The sequence below is a fragment of the Diaphorina citri genome, unplaced genomic scaffold, assembly GCF_000475195.1.
Source record: "Diaphorina citri unplaced genomic scaffold, Diaci psyllid genome assembly version 1.1 scaffold429, whole genome shotgun sequence".
In the NCBI taxonomy this organism is placed as follows: Eukaryota; Metazoa; Arthropoda; class Insecta; order Hemiptera; family Psyllidae; genus Diaphorina; species Diaphorina citri.
The window spans coordinates 173,554-190,186 of NW_007377864.1; the positions used below are offsets into that span (position 1 = coordinate 173,554).

At 38.6% G+C, this 16,633-nt stretch overlaps 1 protein-coding gene and 1 long non-coding RNA gene across 2 annotated transcripts; one reads left to right on the forward strand and one right to left on the reverse strand.

Moving 5' to 3' along the window:
* Positions 1-194: 194 nt before the first annotated feature.
* On the reverse strand, positions 195-12,642 carry LOC103508737 (serine hydroxymethyltransferase, cytosolic). The gene is made up of 9 exons (XM_026823257.1): positions 12,092-12,642; positions 7,405-7,586; positions 5,417-5,473; positions 5,127-5,339; positions 3,885-4,121; positions 3,301-3,411; positions 2,862-2,894; positions 1,820-1,903; positions 195-458 (listed from the first exon to the last, which is right to left on the reverse strand). Exons 1-9 carry the CDS (start codon positions 12,286-12,288, stop codon positions 292-294), a joined length of 1,281 nt encoding a protein of 426 aa, XP_026679058.1. The 5' UTR covers positions 12,289-12,642; the 3' UTR covers positions 195-291.
* LOC113467204 lies at positions 10,614-11,108 on the forward strand. The gene is made up of 2 exons (XR_003391362.1): positions 10,614-10,676; positions 10,813-11,108. It is a non-coding gene; the product is annotated as an uncharacterized LOC113467204 (long non-coding RNA).
* Positions 12,643-16,633: the final 3,991 nt, after the last annotated feature.

A 16,633-nucleotide genomic window follows, 5' to 3' on the forward strand; every position in this document is an offset into this window, starting at 1 on the left:
TGAGGGGGCCGTGAAGGTCTTCAAGTCCCGCAGGAAGATCACATTAAATTCAGCAAAGGGGCCGTGGAGCATTCACAATAAAAATAATAGAAAGTAAAAAAAGGGGCCGCGTGGAAAAAAAAAAAAAAAAAATGTTTGGAAAAAAAAAAAAAAGGGGCCCGGGGGAAAAAAAAAAAAAAAAAAAAATGTTTGGAAACTGCTGATCTATTTCAGAGAATACCTCCTGGCCCTTCGTGGTTTTTCATTTTTTCAACACACGGATCACATTTTCAACTCTCGTTTTCGCACCTATCACAAGTCAGCTTGTCCAGGCATTTCAAATTGGTTCGAGTAATCTTCAATTTCCTTCTTGAGGGCAGCCACTTTTTTCACAATGTCTTCGTTTTTATGCAGACAAGTCTGGAAATCGACCAGCTTGGGCCCGGAAATGGCTTGGATTTCAGCCGCCAATGAGATTCCTGAAATAAAAGAGATAAGTAGGGCGATGATAATAACAGAACTTCATGGCCGAGTGGGTATCACACCTGGCCTGCACACCAGAGGTTCCAGGTTCGATTGCCGGTGAAATCGAGTTTTTTTATGAGTAGCGGCGGCAGGCATTGACAGCAAAGGCATGTGAATGAGCAGCGGCCCCATTTACTTAAACTGTACAAGGAATATTTATCTCTGTCAAGTTTGAGCCGAGCCGTACATTTCTCGACCTTGGGCCCGAGGGAAGTTTTGATCTACATTTTATAAAGAACCTCTGTGCCAAGTTTGAGCGACTTTTGGCGAAAACTAAAGTCCTGGGAAAAGTGAACGTTTTCGAGTTTTTCCAAAACTATTGTGCTGAATACTTCTAAATGAATACCTATAGATATAGAAGGAACCAGAAAGCAAGGTAGACCACGACTGAGATGGAATGATCAAATCAACAAAGATATCAAAAGAAATCAAAATTCCAGTCTCATTGAAAACCAACAAAAATTTAATGATAGAACTTGGTGGAGAGGTTTTGTGAATAGTCGACCTGTTCCACCAAACAGAACGACTTAGGATATGTATGTATTGTGCTGAATAGCAGACGAACCGTTCATTTCTCGACCTTGGGTCCGAGGAGACTTTTGATCTACATTTTATAAAAAACCTCTCTGCCAAGTTTGAGTAACTTTTGGCGAAAACCAAAGTCCTGGGAAAAGTAAACGTTTTTGAGTTTTTTCAAAGCTTTTGTGCTGAATAGTAGTGAGGAAAAAGTACTCTCATGTTGATCTAATCACAATGATTGATGGCGTGGATTCTGAAGCAGGAGCAATAGTTGCAGGTGAGATCATGGTGTACTTCAAATTGGGTTTAAAAAGAAAAGAAGAGAGATGGAGAAGAAAAGAGATTAGAAAAAAAGAAAAACTTTTTGTGCACAATAGGTTCTATTCTGCTTTTTTTTATCAAAGCCATAATGTTCTGGGAAAAGTTGACTTTTTTTGAGTTTTTCTTAACTTTTGTGCTGAATAGCGGCCGAACCGTACATTTCTCGACCTTGGGCCCGAGGACACTTTTGATCTACATTTTATAAAGAACCTCTGTGCCAAGTTTGAGTAACTTTTGGCGAAAACCAAAGTCCTGGGAAAAGTAAACGTTTTTGAGTTTTTTCAAAGCTTTTGTGCTGAATAGCGGCCGAACCATACATTTCTCGAACTTCGGCCCGAGGGGACTTTTGATCTACATTTTATAAAGAACCTTTCTGTCAAGTATGAGCGACTTTTGGCGAAAATCAGTTTCCTGGGAAAAGTGAATAAAGAACCTCAGTTTCTTCTCACATTTGAAAAAAGGAGAGTTTACTTACCCCTATGCAGAAATTCAGCAACCTGAGTAAACTGTTCCTCTTTGAATCCTCTGGTTGTCATGGCAGGAGTTCCTAGTCTAATACCAGAAGTTGAGTAACTTTTGCCAAAAACTAAAGTCCTGGCATAAGAGAACGTTTTCGATTTTTTCAAAATTTTTTGCTGAATAGCGCCAAATCGTACTTTTCTCGACCTTGGCTCCGAGGCGACTTTTGATCTACATTCTATAAAGAACCTCTCTGCCAAGTTTGAGTGACTTTTGGTGAAAACTAAAGTCCTGGGAAAAGTGAACGTTTTCGAGTTATTCCAAAACTTTTGTGCTGAACAGCGGCCGAACCGTACATTTCTCGACCTTGGGCCCGAAGAGAGTTTTGATCTACATTTTATAAAAAAACCTCTGTGCCAAGTTTGAGCGACTTTTGGTGAAAACTAAAGTTGGCTTGTTGGTCGATTTCAAGGAACATAGACCAAGTATTTAAAACTCAAAGTAAAATATTAGTAATGTATGTTTTGGCGATTCTCTCCATGTATTGTGATTTTTCTATTCCCATTTCAGGTGGCAGGGGCTATTTCTTGAAAGGCCCTGCAGTGTGCTTGCAAGTGGGTCTAGTTCAGTATGCACTGAGCAAATGGATAGAGAAAGGATACACACCTCTGTATACGCCATTCTTCATGCGGAAAGAAGTGATGCAGGAAGTTGCCCAGCTGGCTCAGTTTGATGAGGAGTTGTACAAGGTAAGAACCACAGTCTTCCTAGGTCAGCTCTTTGACTTCTCTGTACTATGGCCCCTTTTTTTGGCTGGTGTTAATATTGAAGGAGGAAAAAGTACTGAATGTAAAAGACCTTCATATCTTGAATGGGGGGGACATTTGTAGATTGTGTTTTTACTCCAGTGTGTAAGCATTTTGCACTGTAGTAGAATAGAATAAAATGTTCATTTAGGTACCTTGGTTATGTCCCAACTGTCCCATACTCCTATTCCTAACCAACCTCCCAATATGTTACATAATAACTCAAGCTTCCCAGCCTTCCTAGTCTAATACCAGAAGGATTCATTGCACTCTTGTCTCCAGGTACTGAAAGTAAAAGGAATAAATTAAGGGAAGGAAGGAAAGGCACGGTTAGCCCAGTAAAGCGCTTGCTTGCCATGCAGAGGGTCCCGGGTTCAATTCCTCCCATCGACAAAAGTTTGTACTCGTTTTTCACACGGTTAGCCCAGTAAAGCGCTTGCTTGCCATGCAGAGGGTCCCGGGTTCAATTCCTCCCATCGACAAAAGTTTGTACTCGTTTTTCGATTGCATGGGAAGTATCCTGTTCTTCTCGCCCATCTGATGAGGGACATGCTATGGGATAGGCATGCTACGACACAGACCACATATGGAAATTGATTGCATAGAAGGCACTTAGTGGAGCTGTGTTGTGAAAAGGCTCTGCTCTAACAAAAATAAATTCATGATTAAGTCTAATATGTAGAAATATTACCTGTGTTCTTATTACAAGCAATAGCGATTTCCTCTAAGACAAGTTCTACTTTGGATCCAGTCAGCTTGTTTTTCCTCAGATCAATCAGAATCAAATGAACATCTGTACCACCTGAAATCATAGAATAGAATATACCTTGTTTATTCTGCTGGGATAGGACTAAAAAGTCCCTTAATCTCCGCAGTCTAACCAAAGTCTCGTATATTTTGACATATTATGGGGAACACATATTACATTTACACATAATAGGGAACACACATCAGGAATTATTTTGTAGATGTAGAGCTGAGGTCCTGGATTTAATTCCCGGTAAAGTCTGATGTTTTTAAAAGATGAGCGTTTCATTTTGGGATTTTTTTTTTTTTTTTTACCACCTATGCCTACACCCCCCAACCATCCTGGACCCAACAGCATTGTGGACCAATGCTGTAGAGGTGGCGCAACTCCTGAGCTTAGAGAAGTAGTCCACAACAAGGCTGATACAAAAAGATATCTTTTCTATATTCTGCTAAGTACCACCATTCGGCAAAAGCTAAAACAACATGATTTTTTCTCTTCGCTCGATCATTAGCCCATTAGCTCACCTGTGACCACATGGTATCCCCGTTTGATCATTTCATCGGATAGATGACTCGCGTTAGCTTTAACCTGAGCCTGGTAACTCTTGAATTCATCGCTCTGGGCTTGTAGCATGGCAGTGGCTATGGCGCCTATAGCATGATTGTGGGGACCTCCCTGCAGTGACGGAAATACGGCATTGTTGATTTTCTCCTCGTAATCGTACAGGATCTTTTCGCCTGTCTTGGTCACACCTTTCACGCCTGCAAATGAAGAAATACTTGATTACCAAGTCACTCTTAAAATTTTAAGTAAGAACCACCTACTTGTGATACATCATATCATAGGTCTCGAAGAACGTAGTACTTTGGTACAAGTTTGAGCTCGATCCGACAACCAGGGCCGGAGTTATGGTCTATTCAAATTTTAATTTTTCCATGTAAAATCTTAAGTAAGAACCCCCTACTTGTGATACATCATATCATAGGTCTCAAAGAACGTAGTACTTTGGTACAAGTTTGAGCTCGATCCGACAACCAGGGCCGGAGTTATGGTCTATTCAAATTTTAATTTTTCCATGTTCTCCCGCCAATAGGGAAGCACCAAAAATGGGAAATTCATATCGATTGGTGATTTGTGCTTGGTGTCTTGGATTTGGTCAACATGTTCAACAGGGAGTAAACCAGCTTAGTCTGGCTGGGGGACTTTAAACAGGGAGGATACCAGCCTGAAATTTCCGTTGCTAAAGAAATAGGAAAGGTTGAGAGCGAAAAATTTTGTAGCCAAAAACAAATGTCAGCCCAAAGCAATCACCCAAGGGTTGATTGAGAGGATGACGAAAAACGCCGACCCCGTCTGTACACGGGAAAAGGCGAAGAAAAATAAGAAAGATTTATATGGCGCGCATAGGACTGAAAAGTCCCTTTACTCCAGCAGTAGGCTTCTACTATTACTGTGGTCTAATTTTCAAATTGAGCATAAAATTCCATATCTTTGCTGGGATTGAACCCACGCCCTCCTGTTTACCAGGCGAGCGTGTTGACCACTACACCACCGAGGCAAGTAGGATACAACACAAACCTTCATGGCGCGCATAAGACTGAAAAGTCCCTTTACTCCAGCAGTAGGCTTCTACTATTACTGTGGTCAAATTTTCAAATTGAGCATAAAATTCCATATCTTGGCTGGGATTGAACCCACGCCCTCCTGTTTACCAGGCGAGCGTGTTGACCACTACACCACCGAGGCAAGTAGGATACAACACAAACCTTTGCGGAAGAAAATGACGCCGGCCCGTGGCCCTCTCAGTCCTTTGTGAGTGGTGGTCACCACCACATCTGCATATTGGAACGGGGATGGGATAACACCACCAGCTATGAGGCCCGATATATGACTCATGTCGGCAAACATGATGCTGTCTGTCTCATCACATATCTGCCGGAACCTGGCGTAGTCCAGACATCTTGAGTAACAAGTAGTTCCTGAAGAGAGAAAATCAAATCGTGCATTATTTGTGGGCAGAGCTTTTTCACATCTTTTGTACACATCGCAGCATTACCAAGTGTCTCCTTTGCTCTCAATTTAAAACTGAAGAGGCCCTGAGTAGCAAGTAGGACTTGAAGAAAAATTCAAATCGTGAATTATTTGTGGTAAAGAATTAGAATATACCTTGTTTATCCTGCTTGAATGAGACTAAAAAGTCCCTTTGCTCCCGTAGTCTAAACAAACTACTCCCGAAAAAGGAGCACTTTTACACATCTTTTGTGCATATCGCAGAATTCATTACTAAAGACCTCCTTTGCAATCAATATTAGAACTGAAGAGGACCTGAACAACAAGTAGTAAGTACCTGAATGGAAAAAAAAAAAAAAATCCTGAATTCTTTAGGAGAAAAGTAGAGCTTTTTCACATCTTTTGTGGATATCGCACCATAAAGCAGTTTTTCTGGATATCCCAGTGCCTCCTTTGCAATCAATGTCTACACTTATGTATTTAACCTACCAGCTTCTCTCCATCAAACCTCTTGGGAAGAAAAATTAATCCTTGAATGCCTTCAAATAGTAATTTAACCCTTACATCCCAGCAATGATGAGTCTCGGACCTCTGTTGTTACTTACTTACACTTACATCCATGGCCACGCATACCCTAGTAGGTATTTGGCCTCGCCAACTTTTTGCCTCCATAGAGCCCGGTTGAAAATAGCACTGGTTCGCTAGCAGTTTTTAAGCCCTTTCTTTTGATGAAATTGGATCTTGAAAAAAGTTCGTCCAGTTCAGAGTTATGTGGCGTATGGTACAGGTGGGCCAATAAATGGTACGTTTTTTAGCGAGGCCTCTTCACAACTTTTGTGGGTACCACAGCATTAACAAGTACATCCGTTATTATCAATTCGTATTTAAATATTTTATCTTTTTACAGTAGTAATGCCACCACTGGTGCGGTATAGTACTCATACTCACGAGACTGGCCAATCCAGTTAGCTTGGTTGGCAGCACGTCTGTCTAGTAAGCACTAGGCCGCGGGTTCGATTCCCTCCCGGGGCGGATTTTATCCTGAACGGATAATGTTCGTTCTCGGAACGGCTGGCTTTCTCCTATCCTGTCTTGCTTCTCTCTTCGATTTCGGGCCGATGAGACCTTAGCAGTTACAATTCCCTTCATCGAAAAATCCCGTAGTATGCCTCTCATCATCATCATGTTTATTCAATTCTACTTCTCGCGTTTCGTTATAAAATAAACACGTCCATTCCACGTAATCAAACGATTTCTTATCAGTGAAACGTTATCAGCGAGGTACCTGAACACAGATGTTGAATTCTTACTGATTACATCACTAAAAGGCTATCACGATGGGCTATCTCGTATGTATTACAATATCATATGTAAACGCCATAACGCCAATATGATGAATTGTTAAGTTGTGTAAATGAGTAGATTAGGTATTCGTTAAAGATGAAGACGCGATGTTAACTTTTTAGAAGAAAAAAAAAAATCAAAACTTAAAATTAAAACTTGTATTTCTTTAAGTAACCACCCCCAAAGTACTGACACCAAAAGGGAAGATTAAATGGGCACGGTTAGAGAGACCCAGAACCTAATGGAAAGTATTGTACCTCTTTTCTCCCATCTGATGAGAGGCATACTACGGGATGGGCATGATACGACACAAACCACAGGAGTCTAATGTAGCAGTTGTTTCTTTTCTACGAAGTAAAAACGGCAGTGAAACACTCATCTTTTAAAATAAAAAATCCATACGCCCTCCCACAGGGTAAAATAATAATAATAATAATAATAATAATAATAATAATAATAATAATAGACTCTTGAGGGGAAGGTAACCACTAGGCGAGGTTAACGCGTTCTCTACCACCTAACTCTTAGAGCTCCATTATTATCTATGTGGTCAAAATCTCAAATAAATGAGGATAAAATTCCATGCCTCGGCTGGGATCGAACCCACGCCCTCCTGTTTACCAGGCGAGCGTCTTGACCACTACGCCACGGAGGCAGGTATAAAACTCCGTCACTGCCTCAATAGTCAATACTCACCCATGATTCTCCCATGAGGTTCGACCAGTCCCGTATACACGGCAAAGTTGGCCGGGGAGCCCGAGTACGGCTGCACGTTGCACCCCCACTGTTCTGGATCGAGATTAAACGCCTTCAGCGACCTCTGTTGAGCTACAATCTCTATCTCGTCAATGAACTGGTTCCCGCCGTAATATCTGAGGGGAGAGACATGAAGGAAGAATTAAAAATAAAAATAAAAAAAACGTGTTTTGGCACTAAAAAATGACCATCGAAAATTTGACCCGATTACATTACTTTCCTTCCTATAGGATAAGGAAAGTAAAAAAGGGTTTTTAGGGGAAAGAACCTCAAGGTAGAAACCATGTTAAAATAACAGTACATAGGTAAGTTGGTACTTATACTAATAGAATCAATCGAATAGACTTTGTCAGCGGCCGAAGGCCGCATTTATTTTTCACAACATGTTATAAATACAGCGGCCGAATGCCGCATTATATTTATATCTTAACTCAGCTTATATAGCCGGCCTTGCCAGCGGCCGAAGGCCGCATTTATGCTTGAAAACAGATCTATTACCAAAAGCAGGCAGCGGCCGAAGGCCGCAATGTATTTATTCTTTACAAATTTATCATAGCTACTTTGCCAGCGGCCGAAGGCCGTATTATATTTATATTTTAACTAAGCTTACATAGCCGGCTTTGCCAGCAACCGAAGGCCGCATTGCTTTATTTGTATCAACGAACCGAAGCACACTAGTCTTGCCAGCGGCCGAAGGCCACATTTACGATTAACCACAGATCTAGGCATTACCAGAAGCAGCGGCCGAAGGCCGCAATATATTTATTCCTTAGAAGTATAAGATAGCTAGCTTTGCCAGCGGTCGGAGGCCGATCAGATAAACACATATGAATTTATGGGAATGGATAAATAACATTTACTTTTGCCCCTTTGCAATATTACCAAAAATCACACCACAGGTACCCATAAGTTCAACTTTTATACGAAATACCCAACCACATCTAGGATTTAGCTCTACTAACGGACGATGCGTTGGAATTTTTTAATTTTAAGTTCTATCGTTTTAAGCGATAAAAAAAAAAAAAAAAAAAGAGACACCTCAATTTTGCTGAAATTTGATCAAGTGTTACAGAGATAGCTACAATACAACCCGTGGTTTAAATTGATTTTTTTTTTTTTTTCTTCCGATCTTTTTTAATGAAAAAATGAGTAGGTTAAAGAACCAATATTTGTATTAGGATAAAATGGGTGCTAGTCTGCTAGTTTTCTCTATTTTCTAGTTTCCAGCTCTTCATGTACTGTGCACCGCATTTCAGTATTATTCTCTGGGTTTTCAGTTCGATTGTGGGGTGCTAGTTTTTCCTATTTTCTAGTTTCCAGCTCGTCATGTACTGTGCACCGCATATCTGTATTGTCCTCTGGGTTTTCAGTTCTATTGTGGGTGATTCTAGCTATGTAAGTACCACCACCTATTGTTTTTACATATACATAGGAAAAGTTCAAAAACTACCATGTTTACCCTTTTTTTGTGACTGAAAAGTAGGTGCCCATAAACCGTACGATATTTTTACATAAGTAATACGTATGAGACCAAATGAATGCCTAAGGCATTAATCCTGCCCCTTAGTTGGAATATATTGTATATACACGTAGTTTACTTTATTATTTATTTCATTTCTTTTTGATTATTAATCTATTATTTTGTAATTGTTTTTGTCTCTCTTGTTTTGTATATATTTATTGTACCTATACCTTTGTAAATACCTATTCCAAATAAAAGTGTTAAATAATAATAATAATAATAAGTATTACCATACTGTAAAACATACTTTATTGTAATTGTAAAAATAAATTGTTATCCATTGATTCCATTGCAGGCAAATCAAATAGACTCAAAAGATTCTAACACGGATGTCCTCCTCGTCCATGTTGAAACAAGTTACAATGTATTAAAAAATCCCGACACATCCCCAGAGGACAATACTGTCAAACATCAGCATGGACATCCGGAAAACAGATTAGAAGACCAAGAGGGCTTAATAAACCTTCAAATCGTTCAAGAGAAACAACAAAATGAGCAAACAGATTTGTATCGTTCACAAGATACTGATGGCAAAATTCTGCCTGAAACTAACACAAATTCAGTCTGCCCAAAATTTGGTAGTCACACAAAGGATGAAACTTTCAACACGAAAGAATCGAATGTGATGGAAAATTTCGAAGGAGCAGCGCCCAATTTAGGACCCCAGGAAGGTAAATATGTCGACAAGATCAATGAACAGCGTTCGAAAAATCGTGGACGTCCGTCTAATATGGGACCATTCGGAGGTGAAACTGTGGAAGATTTCAGTAATGAAGAGAAAATTGCGGAAATATCGGATAAATTTGCTCCATTGGTGTTACTTCAAAAGAGACAGTTTGAGGTATTTGGTGATTTCGGTATAACAGGTAAACGAAAGCCAACGGGTCAACCTCAGAAGCCGGAATATGTCGACAAGATCAATGAACAGCGTTCGAAAAATCGTGGACGTCCGTCTAATATGGGACCATTCGAAGGTGAAACTGTGGAAGATTTCAGTAATGAAGAGAAAATTGCGGAAATATCGGATAAATTTGCTCCATCGGTGTTACTTCAAAAGAGACAGTTTGAGGTATTTGGTGATTTCGGTATAACAGGTAAACGAAAGCCAACGGGTCAACCTCAGAAGCCGTCTCCATCAAACCTCTTGGGAAGAAAAATTAACCCTTGAATGTCTTCAAATACTAATTTAACCCTTACATCCCAGCAATGATCAGTCTCGGACCTCTGTTGTTACAGTTCCCTCCATGTCGAAAATAAACCTCATAAAAAGTAGGTACCTACCTGTTGAAGAAAAAAAAACCCTCTTTAGGAAAAAAACTAACCCTTGCATGTAAGTAAAGAGTCAGGGGGCTATTCCATCAAGAACTTCACACTTTTCAACAGCTAAGTAGCCGTTACAAGATAGGCATATAAGAGGAAAAGATGGCATGATTGGGGATTTTAGTATTTTTAGTAATGGAAAAGACCCCAACATGCAGCATGCAATATCAGACAGCAAAGCATTCAAAGAATTACATTTAGGTACCTTTATAACAGAGCTACACTGAAGAATCCGCCTTGGTATCATACTCAGAATTATTAATCAATTTAAAAATACACACAGGACAAGAGTTTTAGACCTAATAAATTGATCCCTTGAAAACTATAAATTATAGAGTTTTAATAATCTGTATGATTCTTTTAGGTCTATTGAGGCTGCTTTAACACCTAATCAATTTGTAAAAATAAAAAAATATTGGGATTCAAAAGAAAATAATATGATGATATGATAACCTCACATTCAGAACACTACACAGCTAAATATGCATTGATTCTTTTAGGTCTATTGAGGCTGCTTTAACACCTAATCAATTTTTAAAAATAAAAAAATATTGGGATTCAAAAGAAAATAATATGATGATATGATAACCTCACATTCAGAACACTACACAGCTAAATATGCAAATTTACAATCTTGAAGAAATGGAGAGTTAAGTAGAAAGTAAAATATCCTGTCCCCAGGCAATCAAACACTGACTAGCATACAAGTCTGCTACAGGTAACAGTAGGTACCCTAACAAAATGATAGCATTTTAGTACTCACCCAATTGAATTAACAGTATCAAAATTTTATCAATATGAATTTTCAAATAAAAAATAAGTGTTGCTCTTTTTGTTCTCAGATGGATACTATAAAAACTTGATTGTTTCTCATCTGAGTTTTTATCAACAATGATGTATTTGATGTCTCTTATCTAATTGAAATGACCTTTCAACTGGAATACGTAATAATCATACAAATAGGTATGGTAGATCTTAGAGACAATCTATAATCAGATGGTTGACTAGCATGGGAGGGATTGATTGACCAATCAATGGAGGGGAAACCTTAGCTTGTACAAAGAAAAGTAGTTTTTCCCTCTCTTAATCGATGATTTGTTGAGATGTTTTATTTGCAAGATATGTACCTATCAACCTGTCTAGAGGCTTCCTACACCTAAAGGGGTATTATTATGTAATGAAGAGTGGAATGCTCCTACAACAGGAACAAAGAACTGTTTCAGGAAAGAGTCCCTACCATTTAATACATGGGTTGTGAGTTTAACTTGGTAATTTTGCCTTTAAGTAGTTTGTCTATGAATTCTATGATAGATAACTCTTGAATAGTTTGTCTGATTTTGATAAAATTTGACAAACTTCAAATGCCTCTTAGGGGCATTTGCTTGTTGAATTTTGGGATCATTTGGACCTATAGGGACGCCTCGGATGAAACTCAAATCGGAAGAAAGTCAATAAGAAGAATGTCGGAAGTAAGTAAGTATCCAAAAAATATAACAGTAAGTTGGAATCTTAAGACTTAAGCTTAGTAACCACTGGAATTAATTGTTTCCGCAACAACAAAAAAGTCTGGAGAATAAATAAATAAGTTACTGGATTGTTGATCAGGTGGGAGATAAGAGACACAATACTTCCCATTTAGGTGCTGGGTCAACACGAGAACACCTTAAAGTAACCCTCGAAATATTTTTAATTGGAAGATCATAGCAAATTTTTTGTTGACTCTGAGAATCGAACCCGGGACCTTCTGCATGGCAAGCAAATTAAGTCTCTTCCACTTACCTTTTCCCGGGCAATCCCTCTGAGTATTTGTTCTGCAAACAGGAGCCTAGACATTCCAGAACCGCGAGGGACGTGAAATTTTCCGACGCTATCAATTCGATGCCGTTGATTTGCCTGTGCTTTTCTTTCTTAATGAGACTGTATAGTTCTGGGTCTGTCTGGGCAAGAGTGCCATGAAGCATGGTGGAGGATGACATTCTTTCGACGGTCTGGAAATAGAAAGAGGGACCCGGTTAGTGGTAACGCGCTATGCAGAAAGTTGGGTGGAAGAGCTCACTGTGTGAGAATCCTGCCCTAAAGCCTCAAAAAAAAAAAGAAAAAAAGAAAGTAACAAGCTATGACACAGGACACAGACCACACGAGTCAACTAACACGTATATCCACTTATTTCTTCTGAATGTAGGAACTCACAGTAGGACAGTTGGATTTGTTATTAACGTTACCTAAACATGAATTAATGGGAAGACAGATGATTGGGTCTGATCTCTGATCTGAGTAATAAAATTGGTACTTAAGATAAACTGAAAAAAATCGAAGAAACTTAGGCACATTAATAGTAGATAGTAGGTACATAGGTAGGTACTTTATAATTTAGATTTCCATTTCCAATATGAATTACATAAGTACCAGGCAATTATTTATATCTCCTGAATGAAAATGAAAATTACATAACTAGTCATAAGTAAGTGATAGCACTTAGATAGAACCTTGCAGTGATGCTAATAACTAGTGGACTTTGAGACAGCTAAGCAGACATTCATAGTCTTTGTTAAGACCACTCTGCTTACTAGGTACCAACTAGAGAAGAGCATAGAAGTTATTAATTACTTAATCTTTTCAAAAGAGGCTAAAAATAAAAAACCAACACCACAGGATTAGAAAAAGTGGCAAAAATAAAAGAAAACAAGTGAAAATAAAAATCAAAAGAACAGAGTTCTATCAAAAATACGATAGACTTGAATTAAAAAGGAATAAAAAGAAAAGCAGCACCAGAAAGTTCAAAATTTGATTAAAAAAAAAAAAAAAAAAAAAAAAAAAAAAAAAAAAAAGAGTTCAAACTTCGGTAGTCGTTAAAAACTACCGGCTTTTCTGTCCGATTAGTAGCTACACTGTGGACTTTGGACATTAATATTGTGTTGAAAAGGCTAAAAATAGGTACTTATAAGTCCGCAGAATGAGAGAACATTGAATACTTTTTCCAGAAAATTATTTTCCCGCTTATAAAATTCCTAAAAACTTGCCCCCCTTTCACCCCTTTCGACTGTTCAAAGAGGGTATCCTTCCTCTTCGTTTTAACTCTATGGCGAAAAGCAAGGAAATCAGCTGATATACACGGAAGAAGACAGGACCGTGTTGTGCTGCACTCTAGCGGGTGTTTTCGAACTGTGTGCGCAAAGCGCGGTAGGGGAAATGATTAGTTTTCAGTGCTGCCAACTGAATTATTTTGAAAAAAAAAAAAACTGTTTGATGAGATCGTAACTGTAGTAGGTACCTACCTACCTACCTACCTACACTAGGTAGTTGGGTTATAGTTTCTGGTTGTGGTTATGTACCGGGTTGAGATAGGCAAGGGTGGTAAACTTCTTATTTTTAAGTTACCACCCCCAATACTCCCATGCCAAACTGTAGGAAAAAAAAATCAAATCAAATCATGGTATCTTTGTGGTTAAGCAGAGAGCTTTCTCACAACTTTGTGGGTATCACAGTATTACAAGTCTTTCATTTACTCAATCATCATATTTATTATCGCTCGTCTCTTCGACTTGTAATGCCACCACTGGTCGCTATTTCGATTTAAAGTAGCTACTCAATTGTCCTCACGAGGCTAAGTGCACCCCGAACTCCAAGCACAAAGCCGAAAAAACCTCGGCCCCGCCGGGAATCGAACCCGGGCCTCCTGTGTGCAAGCCTAGTGTGATACCCACTCGGCCACGGAGGTTGCTAAAAACTGTAGAAACAAAACAATATCCTGTCTCACCTAGTCCGAGCTCATCTCAACCCGGTACATAATAACCACATCAACCTCTATTGGAGAAGTGGCCACTCCTCCTCAGTTTCCTGAAAGGAAAACACACCTCTAGCCAGTCAAACATTGGAAGCTGGGCCAACCTCGTTAGGTTGGGTTCGATTCCCGCCCGGGGCAAATTTTATCCTGCTGGACGTAGGTATAATGTTCGTCCTCGGAACGGCCGGCTTTCTCCTGTCCTGTCTTCCTTCTCTCTTTGATTTCGGGACGATAAGAAATGAATGAGTTTAACCCTCTCACAAAAAAAAAAAAAAAAAAAAAAAAAAAAAAAAAAAAAAAAAAAAAAAAAACAAAAACCATTCATTTTCTTAAACCTTCTCTTCTAAAAAAAAAAAAAAAAAAAAAAACGAAATCAACTAAACTCATTCATTCTCTGAAATCCTTCAATCTTATCTTATTTCATAGGTAGGTACCAGTCGATATATTATCGATGGACTTCAGTCGTAGGTATACCTACCTATAACTACCTACGTGAAATTTTGAGTGCTTCTGGGATTGGGACTGGGGGAAAACCCCGTAAGTACCTATAAAGAGGAAGGGAAGAGGAGCTTCCGTAAAGCTGTGTCAACACATAGTCGACACCTTCGATCGACACTCGACACGATAGATGTCAGTTGAAAACGTACCTATACCTACTACTGCCTCGACAACATATATAGGGTGGTCGGAATTTTTTTTTAGAATACTCAAACCTCAGGAGGAGGTCAATACAAGACTTTTTTACTCTATGAACTTATGCCCTAAAATGCTTCCTAATTTCCTATTCGAGATATGAAGCAAAAAGGGCAAACGTTCTACTTTCTCTATTTTTCTTACTAATGACACCTACTCACCTTTCATTTATAGGAGGTTAGAATGAAAATAAAATAGTCGGAGGGCGTAACATCTAATCATAAAAGCGAGATATTGGAACAAATTCTCTTGTAGGAAGTGGAACACAGTTGATCTTGGAATCTAAGCCTGTGTAGCGGCCCTGCACAACTCTGGTGTAGTGAATTTCGAGCATTCTGGCTTGAATAAAATTAAATTTAAGTAGGTACCCGAAGCTCCACAGGCACGGATTTAGATAACAGCTTTTGATCGATATCTCGGTTAGAAAGCATTTTAGGGCATATGTTCCTAGAGTAAAAAAGTCTTGTATTGACCTCCTGGATCTATGGTTTGAGTATTCTAAAAAAAATTCCGACCACCCTGTAGATTCACCTGTTTGACCTGTAGGCAATGGCTAGCCGACAATTCTGGGTCTTCTCCTTGCGTTAAAATCTCCCTGAGGTACCTACCTAGGAACTTACCTGTAGGCTGTAGGTAGGTATATTTTTGCTGTTGTGAAAATGCCAAGCAAACAAAACCACGACTTCGGCAGTCCTTACAAACATAGAATAGATACTTACCTACGTTATGTGAAAATAATAAGTAGGTAATCAGTAGAATTTTCCAGTTTTTCAAAAGTTAAGTCCTAAACCCGAATACTTACCTACGTTATGTGAAAATAATAAGTAGGTAATCAGTAGAATTTTCCAGTTTTTCAAAAGTTAAGTCCTAAACCCGAAAGTACCTACTGTACCTACCACAGAAATCACAGAATAATATAGTCGGTAGGTACCGGTAGGTAGGTACCTACCTACCTACTTTTTAAATTTATTTAATTTTAATTTTCACTGCAGTTGGTAGTACTGCTTAAAGTAGGGGAAGTATTGAATATGGAGTCGGAAAACAACTCATTTCAAGGACGACATACGAGAGAGTTGCATAGGCAAGAGAAGTGTTTGTAGCCATTCTTTTTTCTATGAAGACTTTTTTCTCTTTAAAGTTTTTTTGAAATCATTTAAAAACTTTGAACTTAATTAGTAATATTTAATTAAACTAAATATGTGTTTTTTCGTTTAATAATTAAAAGCAAAGTTTTTAATAACAATGTATTTATTTCCGAAAGAAGGTCACGCCATAGAACAGTGAAATCCAGTGTTTAGAGTTGTGTGTTATTGTTTTGAAAGCCAAGCTTCTTATAAATCCTCCCGATTTCATATTATTTTTTTCGTGTGTTTTTTAAAAGAAAATTTTATGTTATGTAGTCCAAGACCGAGGTAATTTTGGCTGAAAATCAGCAGATTGTGCACAGTGCGACGGGGAAAAGCATATAAATCAAAGTTCACAGGTGAAATTTACATATTCAAATAATTTTCTCTCTTGAATTTTATCAACATCTTCTCTCTATAACCTATTTTTGGAACTCATCTAGTCAAAGTAGATTCTAAAGCTTTCTACGCTGAAAAACGACCCAATTTGCAACTTTTACGACTTCAGGTTTTAACCAACTAATGGAGGGCCACATTGGGCCGAAAATCCCATGAGAAATTTTCCTTTACGTGTTGAGCATTTCTCCAAAATTAGAGGTCACTTCTTTTAATGGCGAGGGCCACAATCAGAGCTCAAACTCGATTCAAGTTAACCTCTTGGATTAAGCAATGTGAAATTAAAATTTGATGGTAACCAATGAAATTTAACCAGTTAAACCG